Source organism: Salmo salar, chromosome 05, assembly GCF_965601325.2.
Source record: "Salmo salar chromosome 05, fSalSal1, whole genome shotgun sequence".
In the NCBI taxonomy this organism is placed as follows: Eukaryota; Metazoa; Chordata; class Actinopteri; order Salmoniformes; family Salmonidae; genus Salmo; species Salmo salar.
This window is the reverse complement of record NC_138295.1, coordinates 46,727,845-46,750,838: the sequence shown is the minus strand read 5'-3', so window position 1 is coordinate 46,750,838 and position 22,994 is coordinate 46,727,845. Positions and strand designations below refer to the sequence as shown.

Below are 22,994 nucleotides of genomic sequence, written 5' to 3'. Positions count from 1 at the left end.
CGTGATTTAGACCTTGTTGATGAAAAACTGATTATTTCTGTATTTCATGATTGCAACTTGCTGAAAAGTGTCAACAATGTATCTTTCATCAAGTTTAAACAGTACAGCAAAATGGTAAATACAGAGTGACTCAAACATGATTTAGACCTTTTTTTTGAAAAACTGATTATTTCTGTATATCATGATAAAAACTTGCTGAAAAGTGTCAACAGTGTTCCTATCATCTGGATTAAGCAGGACAGCAAAAAAGGTTCTTACAGAGTGCATCAAACATGATTTAGACCTTGTTTATGAAAAACTGTTTATTTCTGTATTTCATGATAGCAACTTTCTGAAAAGTGTCAACAGTGTTCCTTTCATCGAGTTTAAACAGTACAGCAAAATGTTACTTACTGTAACGCCCTGGCCATAGAGAGGGGTTTTTTGTTCTTTATTTTGGTTAGGCCAGGGTGTTACATTGGGTGGGCGTTCTATGTTCCTTTTTCTATGTTTTGGTATTTCTTTGTTTTGGGCCATGTGTGTGGCTTCCAATCAGGCACAGCTGAAGCTCGTTGCTGCTGATTGGGAGTCACACATAAGGAGCATGTTTTTCCTTTGGGTTTTGTGGGTAATTGTTTCTTGTTTAGTGTGGTTGCACCTGACAGGACCATTGGCTGTCAGTTTCCTTGTTTTTTTTTGTATAGTGTTCTTTCCAATTAAATTGAAGGATGAATACTAACTCTGCTGCATTTTGGTCCTTTCCTGAAGACAGCCGTTACAGAATTACCCACCCAAAACGGACCAAGCAGCAGATTAAGGAGAGGCACCAGGAGAAGGACTCATGGACTTTGGAGAAGATGGAGAGGATCGTTCAGGATTCCTGGAGATGGGAGGAATTACTGGACGAAGGGGAACCATGGGCTCAAGCTGGGGAGTATCGCCGCCCGCAGTGGGAGATCGAGGCGGCGAGAGCTGAGAGGCGCTGGTACGAGGCAAGGGAGCGCAACGGACACGGGAGGCAGCCCCACAATTTTTTTGGGGGGGGCACACGGGGAGATTGGCGGAGTCAGGTGGTAGACCTAAGCCAACTCCCCGTGCTTACCGGAAGCAGCGTGGTACTGGTAAGACACCGTGTTATGCTGTGGAGCGCACGGTGTCCCCAGTGCGCGTTCAAAGCCCGGTGCGCTACATACCAGCCCCCCGCAAGTGCCATGCGAGTGCAGGCATCGAGCCAGGGCGGATGGTGCCAGCTCAGCGCGTCTGGTCTCCAGTGCGCCTCCTCGGTCCAGGTTATCGTGCGCCGGCGTTGCGCACTGTGTCTCCAGAGCGCTGGGAGGGTCCAGTTCGCCCAATGCCTGCTCTCCGTCCGTGCCGGGCCAAAGTGGGCATTCAGCCTGGAGTATGGGTAAAGAGTGTCCGTACCAGAACTCCAGTGCTCCCCCACAGCCCGGTTTATCCTGTGCCTCCTCCTCGGACCAGGCCTCCAGTGGGTCTCCCCATCCTGGTCCGTCCTGTGCCACCTCCCAGGAATAGGCCTCCAGTGGGTCTCACCTGTCCAGAGCTGCCCGCCAGTCAACAGTCGTCAGAGCTGCCCGCCAGTCAACAGTCGTCAGAGCTGCCCGCCAGTCAACAGTCGTCAGAGCTGCCCGCCAGTCAACAGTCGTCAGAGCTGCCCGCCAGTCAACAGTCGCCAGAGTGGCCAGACTGCCCTGAACTGCCGGAGTGGCCAGACTGCCCTGAACTGCCAGAGTGGCCAGACTGCCCTGAACTGCCAGAGTGGCCAGACTGCCCTGAACTGCCAGAGTGGTCAGACTGCCCTGAACTACCAGAGTGGCCAGGGGCGCCCGCCAGCCCGGTGAGTCCTGTGCCTACGCCTAGGGCCAGGCCTCTGTCCTGTCTCCCCAGCCTGGTGAGTGCTGTGCCTGTGCCCAGGGCCAGGCATCCATGTCTCCCCAGCCTGGTGAATCCTGGGTCAGTGCCGTCGGAGCCGCCAGGGACGCCCGCCAGCCGGGCACCGCCAGGGTCGCCCGCCAGCCGGGCGCAGCCAGGGTCGCCCGCCAGCCGGGCGCAGCCAGGGTCGCCCGCCAGCCGGGCGCAGCCAGGGTCGCCCGCCAGCCGGGCGCAGCCATCGCCGCCCGCCAGCCGGGCGCAGCCATCGCTGCCGGGCGCAACCAGGGTCGCCCGCCAGCCGGGCGCAACCATCGCCGGTCGCCAGCCGGGCGCAGTCAGCGTCGCCCACCAGACCTTCGGCGCGGCCAGGTGCGCCACATAAGAGGGCGACGTCAAGGGTGGAGCAGAGGCCACGTCCCGCACCTGAGCCGCCGCCGTAAGAAGGCCCACCCGGACCCTCCCCTTCAGAGTCAGGTTTTGCGGCCGGAGTCCGCACCTTTGGGGGGGGGTACTGTAATGCCCTGGCCATAGAGAGGGGTTTTTTGTTCTTTATTTAGGTTAGGCCAGGGTGTTACATTGGGTGGGCGTTCTATGTTCCTTTTTCTATGTTTTGGTATTTCTTTGTTTTGGGCCATGTGTGTGGCTCCCAATCAGGCACAGCTGAAGCTCGTTGCTGCTGATTGGGAGTCACACATAAGGAGAATGTTTTTCCTTTGGGTTTTGTGGGTAATTGTTTCTTGTTTAGTGTGGTTGCACCTGACAGGACTATTGGCTGTCAGTTTCCTTGTTTTTGTTTTGTATAGTGTTCTTTCCAATTAAATTGAAGGATGAATACTAACTCTGCTGCATTTTGGTCCTTTCCTGAAGACAGCCGTTACACTTACAGAGTGACACAAACATGATTTAGACCTTGTTTATGAAAAACAGATTATTTATGTATTTCATGATTGCAACTTGCTGAAGTGTCAACTGTGTTCCTATCATCTGGATTAAGCAGTACAGCAAAAATGGTACTTACAGAGTGACTCAAACATGATTTAGACCTTGTTTATGAAAAACTGATTATTTATGTATTTCATGATTGCGACTTGCTGAAAAGTGTCAACAGTGTTTGTATCATCTGGATTAAGCAGTACAGCACAAATGGTACATACAGAGTGCATCAAACATGATTTAGACCTTCTTTTTGAAAACTGTTTATTTCTGTATATCATGATTGCAACTTGCTGAAAAGTGTCAACAGTGTTCCTATCATCTGGATTTAGCAGTACAGCAAAAATGGAACTTACAGTGACTCAAACATGATTTAGACCTTGTTTATGAAAACTGTTTATTTCTGTATATCATGATTGCAACTTGCTGAAAAGTGTCAACAGTGTTTGTATCATCTGGATTTAGCAGTACAGCAAAAATGGAACTTACAGTGACTCAAACATGATTTAGACCTTGTTTATGAAAACTGTTTATTTCTGTATATCATGATTGCAACTTGCTGAAAAGTGCCAACAGTGTTCCTATCATCTGGATTAAGCAGTACAGCACAAATGGTACTTACAGAGTGACTCAAACATGATTTAGACCTTGTTCATAAAAAACTGATTATTTCTGTATTTCATGATTGCAACTTGCTGAAAAGTGTCAACAATGTTCCTATCATCTGGATTAAGCATGACAGCAAAAAAGCTTCTTACAGAGTGCATCAAACATGATTTAGACCTTGTTTATGAAAAACTGTTTATTTCTGTATTTCATGATAGCAACTTTCTGAAAAGTGTCAACAGTGTTCCTATCGTCTGGATTAAGCAGTACAGCAAAAATGGTACTTACAGTGGATCAAACATGATTTAGACCTTGTTCATGAAAACAGTTTATTTCTGTATATTATGATTGCAACTTGCTGAAAAGTGTCAACAGTGTTCCTATCATCTGGATTAAGCAGTACATCAAAAATGGTACTTACAGAGTGACTCAAACATGATTTAGACCTTGTTTATGAAAAACAGATTATTTATGTATTTCATGATAGCAACTTTCTGAAGTGTCAACAGTGTTCCTATCATCTGGATTAAGCAGTACAGCAAAAATGGTACTTACAGAGTGACTCAAACATGATTTAGACCTTGTTTATGAAAAACTGTTTATTTCTGTATTTCATGATTGCAACTTGCTGAAAAGTGTCAACAGTGTTCCTTTCATCTAGTTTAAACAATACAGCAAAATGGTACTTACATAATCTAATGGTTTGCTTTTGCTGTAAAGCCTTTTTGAAATCGGACAACGTGGTTCGATTCAGGAGAGATGTATCTATAAAACGTTGTAAAATAGTCATATGTTTGAGAAATTTAAGTTATATCATTTATGAGGTTTTGTATTTCGCGCAACGTGATTCCACTGGCTGTTGACTTTCCCAGACAGGTTAAAGACAGTTTGATATGGCAATCATAACCCACATAGGCATCAGGTTGAATTTAAGGCAGCAGGCAATGTATTCCTTTGGTGAGAGATGTCAATGTAAACTGTTAGAAGAAAACACCATGTTTACACTGTTAACCTCTATGGGCTAGGTGGGACGCTAGCCTGCCACCCGTGGTGCACTCCATCAACAGCAGGTGCATTTCAAGAGCGGCAAATTTGAATCCAAATAAATGTCAAAATTCAAATTTTTCAAACATACAACTATTTTACACCCTTTGAAAGATAAACATCTCCTTAATCTAACCACGTTTTACGATTTCAAAAAGGTTTTACGGCGAAAGCATAAATTTAGAGTATGTTAGGACAGTACATTTACAAGAGTTGTGTGTAATGTTTTGTCAAGTCAAAGACAGGGTCACCAAAAAAACCATAAAACCAGCTAAAATGATGCACTAACCTTTTACAATCTCCATCAGATGACACTCCTAGGACATTATGTTAGACAATGCATGCATTTTTAGTTCTATCAAGTTCATATTTATATCCAAAAACAGCGTTTTACTATGGCATTGATGTTGAGGAAATCGTTTCCCTCCAATAACCGGCAGTCAAGTCAGCGTCACAAATTAAATAATTAAAATTTGAAAACATTGGTAAAATATTATATTGTCATTTAAAGAATTATAGATTTACATCTCTTGAACGCAATCAACTTGCCAGATTTAAAAATAACCTTACTGGGAAATCACACTTTGCAATAATCTGAGCACTGCGCCCAGAAAAATACGCGTTGCGATACAGACTAGACGTCATGTTGGGGAGATCTAAAATCGAAAATACTATGTAAATAATCCATTACCTTTGATTCTCTTCATCAGATGTCACTTCCAGGTATCACAGGTCCATAACGAATGTAGTTTTGTTCAAAAAAGCTCATCATTTATGTCCAAAAATCTCCGTCTTGTTAGCACATGATCTAAGCCAGCCGGACTTCTCGTCATGAACGAGGGGAAAAAATATATTTACGTTCGTTCAAACATGTCAAACGTTGTATAGCATAAATCATTAGGGCCTTTTTTAATCAGAACATGAATAATATTCAAGGTGGACGAATGCATACTCTTTTATAACGTATTGGAACGAGGGTACCCAACATGAACTCGCGCGCCAGGTGTCTAATGGGACATCATCGTTCCATGGCTCTTGTTCGGTCAGATCTCCCTCCAGAAGACTCAAAACACTTTGTAAAGGCTGGTGACATCTAGTGGAAGCAATAGGAAGTGCCAAAATATTCCTCAGCCCCTGTGTTTTTCAATGGGATAGGTTTAAAGTCAATACAACACATCAGGTATCCACTTCCTGTCAGAAAATGTCTCAGGGTTTTGCCTGCCAAATGAGTTCTGTTATACTCACAGACACCATTCAAACAGTTTTAGAAACTTTAGAGTGTTTTCTATCCATATATAATAAGTATATGCATATTCTAGTTACCGGGTAGGATTAGTAACCAGATTAAATCGGGTACATTTTTTTTATCCAGACGTGCAAATGCTGCCCCCTAGCCCTAACAGGTTAAGGGTTAATACATACAGCACAGTTTTACATTAAATAAAGATGTTCAAGACATAACCAAACATGTTATTTTATTCTCTTAAAAAAATAACACAATCCCCAAACGATATATCACATACACTGCAACAACAGTAAATACCATTACTACACAAAAAGAGACTTTTTAGATAATATAGAAATAGAACATCCCTCTTATTGAAATTATTTTACTAGGCATGACAAACATAATTTACATTGTGACATACCGTCACAATCAGAAACAATGTTATTGAAGGGAAGACATTTCATATGACTGTCACGGTCGTCGTAATGGATGGACCAAGGCACAGCGGGTATGTGAATGCTCATACAACCCCTTTACAGGTCAGGACGTGACAATTACATATTTTCAATATAAACAGATCATCCTTTTTGGATGGATTTTACAGCAACCAGAGATTCAGACCAGGCATTTATTTCAGTGCAAACATGATAATACAAGGCAGTCTTGGCTGCAATTGTCGATTTCGATTTCAAAGGGAATTGATAATGTTAATCATTATCAAAAAAAGAGAAAAGAGCTCACAAAAACTGAAATTGACCATTTCAATGCGTTGTCATTGAACTGGAACTTTAACACCAGAGTAATAAGGTTGACACCACTCCCTTCATAGGCTGATCATTATAGTGTATGAGACATGGGTAGTGATGGTACACAAGAGTCCTGAGAGGACGGTGATGTACCATACGGAAAAGCTGTGCTATAAGAGGTCACCTTTGACCTCCTTAACATTTAACAGATAAGAGGAGAAATTACCTTCTGCTCAAATTGCACAGAAGTGATTACATTTCTGTTGAGGAATGGAGCGAGTCAGAGAGTGAGAACTGAGTGAGAAGAACACCACTAATAAATGCAGAGCGAGAGAGAGCGAGGGTAAATAGTGAAGTAGCACATACAGGTGAGCTCTTCTATTGTGAGAATGATAAAAGGAGAGTCAGCACTTAAAACTGTTGTGGTATCCAATTGGTAGTTAGTCTTGTCCCATCGCTGCAACTCCCGTACGGACTTGTGAGAGGCGAAGGTTGAGAGCCGTGCGTCCTGAGAAACATAACCCAGCCAAGCCGCACTGCTTCTTGACAGAACGCCTGCTTAACCTGGAAGCCAGCCGCACCAATGTGTCGGAGGAAACACCGTACACCTGGCGACCGTGTCAGCGTGTATTGTGCCTGGCCTGCCACAGTAGTCGCTAGTGCGCGATGGGACAAGACCATCCCTGCCGGGCAAACCCTCCCCTAAACCGGATGACGCTGGGCCAGTTGTGTGCTGCCCCATGGGTCTTCCGGTCACGGCCCACTGCGACAGAGCCTGGACTCGAACCAGGATCTCTAGTGGTTCAGCTAGCAGTGTGATGCAGTGCCTTACACCACTTGGGAGGCCGTTCAGGTCCGCACTTTGACATGGTCTTGTGTGCGAGTCATTTCAAGAGTTTTTATATTGACATTCAAGGGATACAGGCTAACAACAGTGATTTGTAAGAGGAAAGCCACTACTCATTATCTTTTTCCTGTTGTGGAGGTAGTTGTTCAAGTGAGTATCTGAGAACATAGGGTTAAATATGAAACCTGAATGTACAAATCAGAGGGGTGGGGACAGAGGACGTTATCTACCTCTATAAAGGGGATCGTTTGACGTTGTCCATATTCAAAAGTCCCTTGTTGTTACTTTGAACATTAAATGCATTCAACAGGAAAATACCACAGCTAAGAAATAGCACCAGGAATAGTGCGCATTTTTTTCTCCAATAAAAAAAAAGTTAGTTTTTTTCCATTATTGGCCATGACTGCCGTGTAGTACCACTTTGAAACTCCCTGTCGGGCAGAGGGGCCCGAGGGGCCCTTAATAGCCATACTGAGAATACTAACTGTAACAATGTAACACTTAACATTAAACTGCACTTGGCCTGTGTAATAAAACAAATTACTTTTGGAGAAACATTTTATTAGCACGTTGTTACATAATACTTTGGTAATTGCATTTTAATTGCATAGCAATGAGGTTAGAGGTTTTGTAACTACTGTACACGAGGAAGAGGGACAGTTCCTTATTCCACGTATGTAATAACGCCATTATTATGCAATTAGAAAGCAATTTCCAAAGTCCTATGTAACAGTGTTGCTATTGAAAATAAAAAAAATCACAAAGTTACTACACATGTATAAGAACTTGATGTCAAGTATTACTGTATTACTTTATGGCTCACTCATTATGAAAATATATTTGTTAGTCATTTTGAAGCCGCAAAAGTAGTCTAATGTTGAGGGGCTTTCATGTCCCTCATGTATTTTATTCTAGAATATATTAATATCTAGGAGCCCTTCAAACCATGTGCTTATGGTCATATATTTACACTAATTAAACTAACTGTTGTAGTTTTTGGTTCATCAAATATGATTTTTTTTGTTTTCAAATAACTTGCATATATATTCAAATACCTTCAAATGTTATTTGGTTTTCTGAGAGGTATTCAAAACACTTTCAAATATAAAAAATGTAGACCTGTATTTGAATTTCAAAGAAAATAGTTGCCTTTTAGTTGAAAGTCTATATAAACTATATTCGACCACCACGAGTATTTGAAAAGTTTGTATTTTCAAATAAACTATAACTCATTTCTGCCCAGGACTGGTATCCTCCAACCCACCTTACGTAAGACTGGTATAATAATGTGATAACATTATAAACCATAATGGCAGCTCCTTATGTCTGCCTATGGCAACTCACTTGACACAGTCATGACACGAACCATTACTCAAGTGTACGTATTGTATAGCTGTATGCCCAGACAATTTGCTGGCCTAAACAACTGTTTCTGTTATGATACTGGTAAATAAGTTGTCATAACGGTTTATTATATGTTATATTATCATGATGTAGGACTTATGACAGAGGGTTCATGTAAAGTGTTATCATACTAGTCTAGCAGAGCTCTGTATTAGTGATGTGCAGTTTGCGAACAATTAGTTCGTTTTGAACTACTCTTTTTACTGACTCATTTTCTGACCAACCCGTTCATTTTAGTGCTTATTCGACATACTGGCCGCAATTAAGTGTACAACAGGAATAATATGAGCTCCTCTGGTAACTCTGGAGACGTGCTCCGACCAACAACTGCAGGCAAAGTAGATCAGGTAGCATAGAGAAGAAAAATACATGTTTAGAACTGATCAATATCGCATGGTGCAAGAATGAATACAATTCATTGATTATAGAATGCTCTGATGGACACAGCTTTGTAGAACCAAAACAGTCACAGCCTCTGCTCAACAAACTCGAAAACGAATCGTCTGGGGTGACGCAGTTGTAATGATATTGTGCTAATCACCCTTATGGCAGTCAAGCAATGCATTCGGCCAAGAGTCGTTTACAATCTAGTCTGGTTGCTGCCCACAACTAGACCTCGTTTCAAATGTACCTTGAAACATCAGGCCCCCCAGGTGAAAATAATCACAGAACACCCCCCCCAAATTACTTTCCTGCCCAATAAATTGTTATTCGTTTGCCCAGAAATCAACACATTTTTAAAACATGCTTTTACAAGTCTCATGCACAAATGACAGCGACGTGAACGAGAGGCTTGTAGGATCATGACTATTACAAGTTTTCAGTTCATCGTTCGCCAACAGGGGATCATGCGTGCTCTGGGCATTACTGGCTCAAACGAATGAAATGAGTCAAAAGATTTGTTATTTTGACTGAATGAGTCAAAGATCAGAGTCAGTTAAAAGAGCTGAACTTCCCATCACTATTCTGTAGGCATGGCATTATGGCACGACTATGTGAGCCAGTAGAGGGGGCTAAAGAGTCAGTTTAGAAAGCTGAACAGCCACACAGCTAAAGAAATGTAATAGTGTAATTATTACACGTGACCTGAGATTATAGGATTATAAATTTGACACCAAAACAAATTACAAACCAATCACATTAAAGAAATAAAAACTGCTCAGTAAAAACCAAAACCTAAAAGAACCAGTAGAATTACATGATTTTCTTTTTCAAGTTTTAGAATGGGTTTGAAAAAGATCAATGCTTTTAAATATTTTCATAAATGTCCTCTTGTGAGAAGAAGTGGTGTTATTGTAGTAGTGAGCATCACAAATTCAAATATAACCCAATGGAAGATAACTAATCCAAAACCATTGAATGACAGATGTAGTAACAGTCCTTGAGCTGGCTGGTGTATGTTATGAAGGCCCTGTCAGTCTGTATGCTGTAACCGTCCCAGTGAGGTGGAGGTGTAGGGTATACACCCAAACCCAACACTTGTCTCTTTTTTTACCTCCCACTCCAGCCACTGTCACACACTCGTAATGGAGGCCAAACAGTTTGAGGGTTTCTGCAGTTTCTCAGGTTGGGTGGTGAGCGGCTCTGGAATGGTCTGGAAGGTGAACGGTGGACCGTTGCCTGTGGCAATTCCCAGGTGTCCGGGACTCAGAGCCAGATTCTGACGTCTGTTGCTCTCCACAATGCTGGAGGTGTTTGAGGCCAGGCTCTCTCGTGTGCTGAACAAAGGAAGAAAGGAGAGGAAGGGAGAGAAAAAAATAATGGTGAAGAGAATGAGGAGAATAGGGATAGAGGTCCACACACAGAGGATACAGAAAAAAGGTTATGTTATCTGGGCTTCCCTTGTTTGTGTGGAATTGTGTGAGAGCAGAAAGTATCGTATTGATTGATTGTTGACATATTTTCAATAAAGTTTTCCAGAACTTGCAGGTTAGGTAGTTCCCTTCAAGTAAAACAAAACTTGATATCCTCTCCATATTAACCACTAACTGCTGTAATCACTGCCCGGAGAGGAAGTAACAAAAGGTGAGAATAAAAGATGGGTAAAGCGAGAAGAGAGAATGAGAGAAGAGTAATATGTAAGGTGTGGTCCTCATTCATGATTTGTCTGATGTTCTGTACAGTGGAGTTGTTTTAAAACCTGTTGGGGCTAGGGGGCAGTATTTGCACGGCTGGATAAAAAAATGTACCCGATTTAATCTGGTTACTAATCCTACCCAGTAACTATAATATGCATATACTTATTATATATGGATAGAAAACACCCTAAATTTTCTAAAACTGTTTGAATGGTGTCTGTGAGTATAACAGAACTCATTTGGCAGGCAAAACCCTGAGACATTTTCTGACAGGAAGTGGATACCTGATGTGTTGTATTACCTTTAAACCTATGCCATTGAAAAACACAGGGGCTGAGGAATATTTTGGCACTTCCTATTGCTTCCACTAGATGTCACCAGCATTTACAAAGTGTTTTGAGTCTTCTGGAGGGAGATCTGACCGAACAAGAGCCATGGAACGATGATGGCCCATTAGACACCTGGCGCGCGAGTTCATGTTGGGTACCCTCGTTCCAATACGTTATAAAAGAGAATGCATTCGTCCACCTTGAATATTATTCATGTTCTGGTTAAAAATGGCCCTAATGATTTATGCTATACAACGTTTGACATGTTTGAACGAACGTAAATATATTTTTTCCCCTCGTTCATGAAGTGAAGTCCGGCGGGCTTAGATCATGTGCTAACAAGACGGAGATTTTTGGACATAAATGATGAGCTTTTTTGAACAAATCTACATTCGTTATGGACCTGTGATACCTGGAAGTGACATCTGATGAAGAGAATCAAAGGTAATGGATTATTTACATAGTATTTTCGATTTTAGATCTCCCCAACATGACGGCTAGTCTGTATCGCAACGCGTATTTTTCTGAGCGCAGTGCTCAGATTATTGCAAAGTGTGATTTCCCAGTAAGGTTCTTTTTAAATCTGGCAAGTTGATTGCGTTCAAGAGATGTAAATCTATAATTCTTTAAATGACAATATAATATTTTACCAATGTTTTCTAATTTTAATTATTTAATTTGTGGTGCTGACTTGACTGCCGGTTATTGGAGGGAAACGATTTCCTCAACATCAATGCCATAGTAAAACGCTGTTTTTGGATATAAATATGAACTTGATAGAACTAAAAATGCATGCATTGTCTAACATAATGTCCTAGGAGTGTCATCTGATGGAGATTGTAAAAGGTTAGTGCATCATTTTAGCTGGTTTTATGGTTTTGGTGACCCTGTCTTTGAATTGACAAAACATTACACACAGCTATTGTCAATGTACTCTCCTAACATAATCTAACTTTATGCTTTCGCCGTAAAACCTTTTTGAAATCGGACAACGTGGTTAGATTAAGGAGATGTTTATCTTTCAAAGGGTGTAAGATAGTTGTATGTTTGAAAAATTTGAATTTTGACATTTATTTGGTTTCAAATTTGCCGCTCTTGAAATGCACCTGTTGTTGATAGGGTGCACCACGGGTGGCACGCTAGCGTCCCACATAGCCCCAAGAAGTTAAACGGTGTACGTGACCAATAAACTTTGATTTCACTTCCAGCTAGACCATGTCACCCATTGAAAGGTGGATGTGCTTCTGGTCACTGCCTCCATCTGCAGGCTAGGGCTATGGGAGAGAAGGCTGGAGCTGAGCTGCCTCGGGGAAGGGAGGGGGCCAAATGACCAAGTACACATCTGTGGACAGATGCCCTTTCCAACAGCAGTCACAGAGGAGATTATTGAAATCTGCCTTGATGGCTCATAGTTACATCACAAGGGGGGTCCCAACCCAACATTAGTGTGTAAACCACATTTCTGTCACAGGAAAGGAAAATGACATGGTTGTGAGAGGCTGTGAAATAAGCAACAGATCCAACAAGGAAGGACCACCACTCCAACTCCACATTGTTTAACATATGCAGCAGACACTGTTTCCAGTTCCACAATCACTGCCATAAAAGGTTGCCCATCTTGTTTGAATAAATCGGCTGAGAAGCATGAGTTAGCGACAGCCACATGTCTGCTGGATACAGATACTTTCTTTTCCATTACTGGCCACGGGACAGAGCAGTAGGCTGTGCCTGAAAACGTGGAAGGGGCTGAGGGAAGATGAGGTGGGGTTGACTCAGTCAGAAAGCAAATGAGCCGATCGTCCCATAGGTTCTGAACTGCAAACCAAAGCGTAATACAAACCAATCAAAGACGAGCGGCGCTAGCGCGGGCATCCATCTTATTTAGAGGCTGGAACATGTGGTCGTGGTTAGACACAGGAAGACACGTGACCCTAATGAAGTGTCACACACTCCCACTATGCCAGAGGGGCCCGGGCAAAAAGGATTTGGTAAAAAAAGGCATAGCGTTGTAATGCACAAAATATTTTGGGGGTTGCTATCTGTGTAATGGAAAACCAAAGTTTAATAGGCAGTCTTTAAAAACACCTGGAATTGCAATTCACACAATTTGGAAGTACATTAAAAAAACGGTTACAGTTCTGACCAGATTAACTCCATACACACTATGACAGAGACAGGCCTACTCCCCCTTTCTCCCTCTTTCAGCACTGCTAAATATTAAAATCCTCTGTAGCCTTCAGACTCTATGTTGCTTTTGGGCCTAAAAAAGGTAATATTTTGTTGGCTGATGGTAAAGCCATGTGAATGGTTGTCTTAATGGACATATTTCAGTGACAGACACCATGTATCATGAGCTAAAAACTCCACAAAAAGACAGATGTCCGCTTACGCTCAAGTGATTCAAGAAACTAAGAAAAATATTCAAGATATCATTGAGCGTAAGCAGACATGAATCATTGAATGAAGCACAGACATCAGAAAGAAATGAAATGTAACAAACAAACAAAGCAAACCAAATTCATTCAGAGAATAAATGAGGTTTTCTAAACAGACAAGCATAGGCTCACATGAATGAGGAAATTATGAAATTAAGGAACATTGCAACCTCCTATTCTGTCTCTTCTACAGGGCTATAACCCATGATAGGTTGTACCTCAGATTCACTAGAATCAATAGCACCATATGTTATAATAATACCGGTCCGTTTGGTTCTCACAGAATAAGAAACCATCCCCTCATTACCATCGACCACACAAACAGAGACTCTGTGTGTGTCTATGTGAGTGAGTTGTTTTCACCCAACCGAGGCTTACCGTGGAGAGTTAAATCCACTGTCCACTGTAACACTGTTGCTGTCCATGCTGTCCAGCCTGGCTGAGTGGGCCGACTGCTGACTCTGGTTGTTGTGGTCACTCTCCTTGGGGTTGGGGAAGGTCAGGTTCCTTTCAAACCTGCGCTGGAGGTCCCTCTCCTTCTCCCTCTCCAGCAGCCACTGCATGGTGCCCTGTTCGCCCCCACCACAACCCTCTGGGGCCTTCTGCTCTGACCGCTTGGCCGAGGCAGCGTCCTCCAGCTCGTCATCATCAGACACATTGTAGTAGTTGAAGGAGGCTTCAGCCGAGGAGGCAGAGGGAGGGGGCCGGGGCATACCTAGCAGGGGGCCAGGCTGCTCAAATTGCCCCTGGCTGTCCAGAATCTCGGATGACGACATGACTTGGGTCTTGCTCAACGTACTCAACCTGGAGAAGCTGCCGTCCCCATAGGTGCCTGGCAACGCGTTGGGCGGTGGTTTAAACAAAGTGTCTTTGCTGAAGATCTCCTTCCTCTTGTCCATGCTATTGGAGTTGGTGTTGTGGTGCTGTACAGAATGGCCATTTGGCAAAGGTTCAGGCATCTGACAGGGCATTGGTAAGCTAACACTGTTATGTCCCTTTGTAGTTTCCTCTTTGTACTCTGGGGGGTGAGGGGTCTGTCTGTTGGAGGGACAACCCACCTTCACCTTAGCTAAGCTATCTTGATTATGTTTTCGTAAGGGGCTGGGAGCGGTAAAAATCAATTCGTTGGATGCAATGCACTGGAAATAGTCCTCAGCCATGGGTTTTGGAGAGTAAGCCTTCAAGCGGTCGTTGTCAGGTAAACGGTCTCTACTTTTACTCTTTTTAAGTGTCCTCCCTCTGTTGGGCCCACACACAGAGGTTAACTTCGCAGCATGGGGCGTGTCCCGCGAGTGGGAGTAGTGGGAGGCCTGGGCTGCGGCCCTCAAGGTTCCTTCGTCTGTGTAGTAGCGCCTCTTGTCTCTGTCCCTCTCATCAGGGCTGTGCTCAAAGTAGTCCGGGGGCCCAATCAGCCCAACCCCCAGGGGCCTTTTGGAGTTGTCCATGGAACGGGACCTCTCTTTGGCCTTGTTGGCTGAGCGCTCGTTGCGTGATTTCCTCTCCTGTGTGTGGCTGTGGTACATCTTGGAGTGGGACGTTCCATGCGAAGGCTCGGGGAAGGGCATCTCCGTCCTCCTCTTGGCCAGCTCTCCTGACACGTCCCACTCTGGGGTGACGGGCAGGTGGGACTCCATGATGTTTGGGTTGCTGTGAGCCAGGTGGCGGCCATGGCTGTGTTCCATGGAGGAGGAGCTGTAGGGCTGGTAGTCCCTCTCAGCCGCCATGTCCAGGTTGGATCCCTCAGAGGGGTCTCTCCGAGAGGTGCGGGTCTTAATGTGGGAGCATGAGGGCTTACTCTGTGGCTTGCGGTGTCTGCGGCTCCTCCTGCTGCGTGCGCTGTGCTGGGCTGACGAGCTGGCCTTGCTCCTCTGGGCTCTCTCCTCCAACCTCTTCATCACGGCCGTGTGCCTCACCACGTTCTCCACTGTCAGGTCTGGGTTGATCCGTCTGATGATCTCCACCTCCACGTTGTGCGGCACGGCCGTGGGCGTCTCCTCGTCCTGTAGAGGCCACTCTTCCGGGGGGAACTGGGCCGAGAAGGTGGTCAGTTTGGTCTTGTTCTTCTTGAAGCTCAGCCGGAACAGCTTAATGCCAAACTTCTTGGACTGCTTTTCCCCGGTGCTGCCCCCCTCTCGGTGCTTGGTCAGGGTGTCTGACTTGAAGGGGAAGCTGAGGGTGCTCCGGATCTTCTCCGTGGTGTGCCGGGGCTGTGTGGGGGTGTGAGGGGAGTGGGGTGAGTAGGCCTCTCTGTGCTCATTGGGGGACTTCCTGGTGAGGGTGGTATGGTGGCTGGGGGGGTCATCACAGTAATTATTATAAGAGTCTCTATGGTTCTTAGGATAGGACCTGTCCCTGACACAGCCAGAGGTGGAGGGGGTAATGGTTCCAGAGAGCGGGGAGGTACACTGCTGCTGCTGCTTCTGATCAGGTAACCTCTCGTCCAGGTGGTACCACTTGGAGCTGGTCCTGATGAGAGAGGGCGTGATGAAGTAGGTCTGTGGCGTGATGATGAAGTAGCCCTCCGGCGTGGGGTAGATCTTCCTCTCCCGGACCAGCATGCTCTGTGTGTGGTGGAGGATCTCCACCGTCGGCGTGGGCACACCTAGACAATGACGTGGAGAAGAATATGTCATGAATGTCAAACATAACATTCTCAAATGGCATGCTATTCCGTTCATAATGCACTCCAATAGGGTGCCATTTGGTACGCGCCGCATATGACGTGAAAAAGGCTTAATTTGTGATATTCTCATATAATATTATTCAGCAATGGATAAGCCATTATTTGTAATAACCGATCCATCGATCGTAAAAACTGTTATTGGCCCAATACATCAACCGCATAGTCGACCTGAATCTATCTGATAGTAATCTGACAGGACAGATTGTTATAGGTATACAATAAATGTCATCACTGTCTGATCATCCCTTTGGGGAGCCAGTCAGCTGGGGCTTTAACTTTTTAGTGACAGGGGGCAGTATTCGGAAATTCAGATGAATGACATGCCCAAATTAAACTGCCTACTACTCGGGCCCAGAAGGTAGGATATGCATATTATTAGTAGATTTGGATAGACTCTGACGTTTCTAAAACACTCTGAAGTTTCTAAAACTGTTTGAATGATGTCTGTGAGTATAACAGAACTCATATGGCAGGCAAAAACTTGAGAAAAATCCAACCAGGAAGTGTGGAAATCTGAGATTTGTAGTTTTTCAAGTGATTCCCTATCCAGTATAGAGTGACTTAGGGTTCATTTTGCACTTCCTAAGGCTTCCACTAGATGCCAACAGTCTTTAGAACATTGTTTCATGCTTCTACTGTGACTGGGGAGAGAATAAGAGCTGACTCAACAAGTGGACTGCCTGAGGCCAATGAGTTGTTTACTGCATGGTCACGCATGCGCGCCGTTCCTTCTTTTTCCTCTGTAATGAATACGCTATTGTCCGGTTGGAATATTATCGAAGATTTATGATAAAAAGAACCTAAGGATTGATTGTAAACATCGTTTGACATGTTTCTATGAACGGTAATGGAACTTTTTTTACTTTTTGTCTAGGGTTTTGCGCTCGCGCATTGTGCCTTTGGAATAGTGTTCTGAACGCTCGAACAAAACGGAGGTATTTGGACATAAATATGGAGTTTATTGAACAAAACCAAAATTTATTGTGGAAGTGGGAGGCCTGGGAGTGCATTTTGACGAAGATCAGCAAAGGTAAGTGAAGATTTATAATACTATTTCTGAGTTTTGTTGACTCCAGAACTTGGCGGGTAACTGTATAGCTTGCTTTGATGGCTGAGCTCTGTACTCAGAATATTGAACAATGTGCTTTCGCCGTAAAGCTGTTTTGAAATCTGACACAGCGGTTACATTAACCTGTTATGGCTAGGGGGCAGTATTTTTACGGTCGGATAAAAAACGTACCCGATTTAATCTGATTATTACTCCTGCCCAGAAACTAGAATATGCATATAATTATTAGCTTTGGATAGAAAACACTCCAAAGTTTCTAAAACTGTTTGCATGGTGTCTGTGAGTATAACAGAACTCATTTGGCAGGCCAAAACCTGAGAAGATTCCTTACAGGAAGTGCCCTGTCTGACCATTTCTTGCCCTTCTTGATTATCTCTATCCAATACAGGGGATCTCTGCTGTTACGTGACACTTTCTACGGCTCCCATGGGCTCTCAGAAGGCGGCAAAAAGCTGAATCGTGGCTTTGCAGGCTCTGGCTGAAAAAAAGTAGCGCGTTTGGATAGTGGCCGGTCACAGTACTATGAAACTCAGGCTTGTGCACGAGGGGATCCCATGCTTTTATTTTCTCTCTCTTTGTACGTATACACGCTTTCCCGGTCGGAATATTATCGCTTTTTTTACGAGAAAAATGGCATAAAAGTAGATTTTAAACAGCGGTTGACATGCTTAGAAGTACGGTAATGGAATATTTAGAATTTTTTTGTCACGAAATGCGTCGTGCTCGTGACCCTTATTTACACTTCGGATAGTGTCTTGAACGCCAGGAATCTCCGTTTAGGTAAACAGAGGAAAGAAAACAAAGCATTCGGTCGACGCAGGCATGCGCCTGAGTCTCACAGTACTGTAACCAGCCACTACCCAAACGCGCTACTTCTTTTCAACCAGAGCCTGCAAAGCCAAGATTCAGCTTTTTGCCGCCTTCTGAGAGCCTATGGCAGCCGTAGGAAGTGTCACGTAACAGCAGAGATCCTTTGTAATGGATAGAGATGGCAAAGAAGGCCAAGAAATGGTCAGACAGGGTACTTCCTGTACAGAATCTTCTCAGGTTTTGACCTGCCATTTGAGTTCTGTTATACTCACAGACACCATTCAAACAGTTTTAGAAACTTTGGAGTGTTTTCTATCCAAAGCCAATAATTATATGCATATTCTAGTTACTGGGCAGGAGTAGTAACCAGATTAAATCGGGTACGTTTTTTATCCAGCCGTGTCAATACTGCCCCCTAGCCCTAACAGGTTAACATGAATTCCTATGAGTAACATCTGATGAAGATCATCAAAGGTTAGTGATTAATTTTAGCTGTATTTCTGGTTTTTGTGACGGCTCTCCTTGCTTGGAAAATGGCTGTGTGGTTTTTCTTGTCTCGGCGCTGTCCTAACATAATCTAATGCTATGCTTTCACCGTAAAGCCTTTTTCAAATCGGACAATGTGGTTGGATTAACGAGAAGTTCATCTTTAAAATGGTGTAAAATAGTTGTATTTTTGAGAAATCTGAATTATGAGATTTTTGTTGTTTTGAATTTGGCGCCCTGCTATTTCACTGGCTGTTGAATAGTGTGTCCCGCGGGTGGGACACTAGCGTCCCACATTTCCCAGAGAGGTTAATGCAGGGAGAGACTGTTTACGTTCCAAATGACACCCTATTCCCGATATAGTGCACTACTTTTGACCAGGGCCCATAGGTCAAAAGTAGTGCACTACATAGGGAATTGGGATCCATTTCAGAGATACCCAGAGTGGGACAGGGCGATCAATGCTGCAGTAGCAACAGCTCCCCATCCACTCCTCCATGCCATTCACAGTACAGCACAGTATAGCGCTGAACTGCTTCACTTCACTGGAGGTAGTAATACTCACAGTTACATTATTGTGCCCTTTCAGCCCGGCCAGCGTAATGTAATCCCACCTGCCAGCCAGCCGCATATGCAGACTGAGGCTGCAGCAAAACACAGGCAGGCGAGGAAGCTAGAGGTCACTTCCATCTCAGACTCACACACAGCACCCAGCCCCATAACGACTACACACACACCACTTGGCAAGTGATAGGGAGAGGCAGGTATTGTGTCTACTATACAGGTCTACTGTCGTGGAGCAATAGAGAGGGATTATTTAAAGAGTAAAAAATCCCTCAAATGAACTATATATGTCCCCTGTTGAATTAAAGGAATGTTAACAGTCTAAAATAGGATAATACATACTAGATTCAGCTTAGGAAATTAGTAACGGGACTAAAAGCAAATGTCGTGTAAATTGAGTGGACAGGTTATGGTAGTGTGTACGCATTTAGCAATAGTGGTTGATGGTCATCCCTCTTAGTCCAGTCAAAAACAGTCAACACAAACACACTAAGATCTATTTGTAAACTGGCAGGCAGGCAGTTACCCGCCTACACGATAGATAAGTCTTGACTAGTTGGGGTTGCCTGACATTACATCATAAGGGTTTAGTTGCCCGACCAAAGTGAAGCAACTTCATCTTGTTCCTTCTTTTGAGTCTACAGAGGGGTAGTAGTCTAGGAAAAAGGGTGCATCAAAAATGGTAACCTATTCCCTATTTAAAAGTAGTGCATTATAAACTCAAATCAAATCAAATGTATTTATATAGCCCTTCTTACATCAGCTGATATCTCAAAGTGCTGTACAGAAACCCAGCCTAAAACCCCAAACAGCAAGCAATGCAGGTGTAGAAGCACGGTGGCTAGGAAAAACTCCCTAGAAAGGCCAAAACCTAGGAAGAAACCTAGAGAGGAACCAGGCTATGAGGGGTGGCCAGTCCTCTTCTGGCTGTGCCGGGTGGAGATTATAACAGCACATGGCATAGATGTTCAAATGTTCATAAATGACCAGCATGGTCAAATAATAATAATCATAGTAGTTGTCGAGGGTGCAACAAGTCAGTAACACAAGAGTAAGTGTCAGTTGGCTTTTTCATAGCCGATCTTTGAGAGTATCTCTACTGCTCCTGCTGTCTCTAGAGAGTTGAAAACAGCAGGTCTGGGACAGGTAGCACATCCGGTGAATAGGTTAGGGTTCCAGCAGGTCTGGGACAGCAGGTCTGGGACAGGTAGCACGTCCGGTGAACAGTTCAGGGTTCCATAGCTACAAGCAGAACAGTTGGAACTGGAGCAGCAGCACGGCCAGGTGAACTGGGGACAGCAAGGAGTCATCAAGCCAGGTAGTCCTGAGGCATGGTCCTAGGGCTCAGGTCCTCCGAGAGAGAGAAAGAAAGAAAGAGAAAGAGAGAATTAGAGAGAGCATATTTAAATTCACACAGCACACCGGAAAAGACAAGAGAAATACTTCAGATGTGACAGACTGACCCTAGCCCCCCGACACCAAAACTACTGCAGCATAAATACTGGAGGCTAAGACAGGAGGGGTCAGGAGACACTGTGGCCCCATCCGATGAACCCCCTGGACAGGTCCAAACAGGTAGGATATAACCCCACCCACTTTGCCAAAGCACAGCCTCCACACCACTGGAGGGATATCTCCAACCACCAACATACTATCCCGTGACAAGGCCGAGTATAGCCCACAAAGATCTCCGCCACGGCAAAGCCCAAGGGGGGGGGCGCCAACCCAGATAGGAAGACCACGTCAGTGACTCAACCCACTCAAGTGATGCACCCCTCCCAGGGACGGCATGGAAGAACACCAGTAAGCCAGTGACTCAGCCCCCGTAATACGGGTAGAGGCAGAGAATCCCAGTGGAAAGAGGGGAAACCGGCCAGGCAGAGACAGCAAGGGCGGTTCGTTGCTCCAGCCTTTCTGTTCACCTTCACACCCCTGGGCCAGACTACACTTAATCATAGGACCTACTGAAGAGATGTGTCTTCAGTAAAGACTTAAAGGTTGAGACTGAGTCTGCGTCTCTCACATGGGTAGGCAGACTATTCCATAAAAATGGAGCTCTATAGGAGAAAGCCCTGCCTCCAGCTGTTTGCTTAGAAATTCTAGGAACAATTAGGAGGCCCGCGTCTTGTGACCGTAGTGTACGTGTCGGTATGAACGGCAGGACCAAATCGGAAAGATAGATAGGAGCAAGCCCATGTAATGCTTTGTAGGTTAGCAGTAAAACCTTGAAATCAGCCCTTGCCTTAACAGGAAGCCAGTGTAGGGAGGCTAGCACAGGAGTAATATGATCACATTTTTTGGTTCTAGTCAGGATTCTATCAGCCGTATTTAGCACTAACTGAAGTTTATTTAGTGCTTTAGCCGGAAAGTAGAGCATTGCAGTAGTCCAACCTAGAAGTAACAAAGGCATGGATACATTTTTCTGCGTGATTTTTGGACAGAAAGTTTCTGATTTTTGCAATGTTACGTAGATGGAAAAAAGCTATCCCAGAAACAGTCTTGATATGTTCTTCAAAAGAGAGATCAGGGTCCAGAGTAACGCCGAGGTCCTTCACAGTTTTATTTGAGACGACTGTACAACCATCCAGATTAATTGTCAGATTCAACAGAAGATCTCTTTGTTTCTTGGGACCTAGAACAAGCATCTCTGTTTTGTCCGAGTTTAAAAGTAGAAAGTTTGCAGCCATCCACTTCCTTATGTCTGAGACACAGGCTTCTAGCGAGGGCAATTTTGGGGCTTCACCATGTTTCATTGAAATGTACAGCTGTGTGTCATCCGCATAGCAGTGAAATTTAACATTATGTTTTCGAATGACATCCCCAAGAGGTTAAATATATAGTGAAAACAATAGTGGTCCTAAAACAGAACCTTGAGGAACACCGAAATTTACAGTTGATTTGTCAGAGGACAAACCATTCACAGAGACAAACTGATATCTTTCCGACAGATAAGACCTAAACCAGGCCAGAACTTGTCCATGTTGACCAATTTGGGTTTCCAATCTCTCCAAAAGAATCTGGTGATCGATGGTATCAAAAGCAGCACTAAGATCTAGGAGCACGAGGACAGATGCAGAACCTCGGTCTGACGTCATTAAAAGGTCATTTACCACCTTCACAAGTGCAGTCTCAGTGCTATGATGGGGTCTAAAACCAGACTGAAGCGTTTCGTATACATTGTTTGTCTTCAGGAAGGCAGTGAGTTGCTGCGCAACAGCTTTTTCTAACATTTTTGAGAGGAATGGAAGATTCGATATAGGCCGATAGTTTTTTATAATTTCTGGGTCAAGATTTGGCTTTTTCAAGAGAGGCTTTATTACTGCCACTTTTAGTGAGTTTGGTACACATCCGGTGGATAGAGAGCCGTTTATTATGTTCAACATAGGAGGGCCAAGCACAGAAAGCAGCTCTTTCAGTAGTTTAGTTGGAATAGGGTCCAGTATGCTGCTTGAAGGTTTAGAGGCCATGATTATTTTCATCATTGTGTCAAGAGATATAGTACTAAAACACTTTAGTGTCTCCCTTGATCCTAGGTCCTGGCAGGGTTGTTCAGACTCAGGACAATGGAGCTTTGGAGGAATACGCAGATTTAAAGAGGAGCCCGTAATTTGCTTTCTAATGATCATGATCTTTTGGTCGAGAGAGAAGTCGAGAGAGAGTCATGAGGTAGAGAGAGAGTCAAGAGGTAGAGGTTGAGAGGTAGAGGCAGATAGAGAGTCGAGAGGTAGAGAGAGAGTCGAGACGTAGAGAGAGAGTCGAGGGGTAGAGAGAGAGTCGAGAGGTAGCGAGAGATTTGAGAGGTACAGATAGAGTAGAGCGGTAGAGAGAGAGAGAGTAGAGAGGTAGAGAGAGAGAGTCCATAC

At 44.1% G+C, this 22,994-nt stretch overlaps 1 protein-coding gene across 2 annotated transcripts in view; it reads right to left on the bottom strand.

The window, feature by feature from the left end:
- Positions 1–5,910: 5,910 nt before the first annotated feature.
- Positions 5,911–22,994, bottom strand: part of LOC106604902 (storkhead-box protein 2-like) — an 89,398-nt gene continuing 72,314 nt past the window's right edge. For both annotated transcript variants that reach the window (XM_045718270.2, XM_045718272.2), the window contains exons 3-4: positions 13,898–16,121; positions 5,911–10,395 (exon numbers count right to left, since the gene is read on the bottom strand). In XM_045718270.2, the coding sequence (XP_045574226.1) occupies positions 10,191–10,395; positions 13,898–16,121 (2,429 nt within the window). In that variant the 3' untranslated portion in view covers positions 5,911–10,190. The remainder of the gene's footprint in view (positions 10,396–13,897; positions 16,122–22,994) is intronic.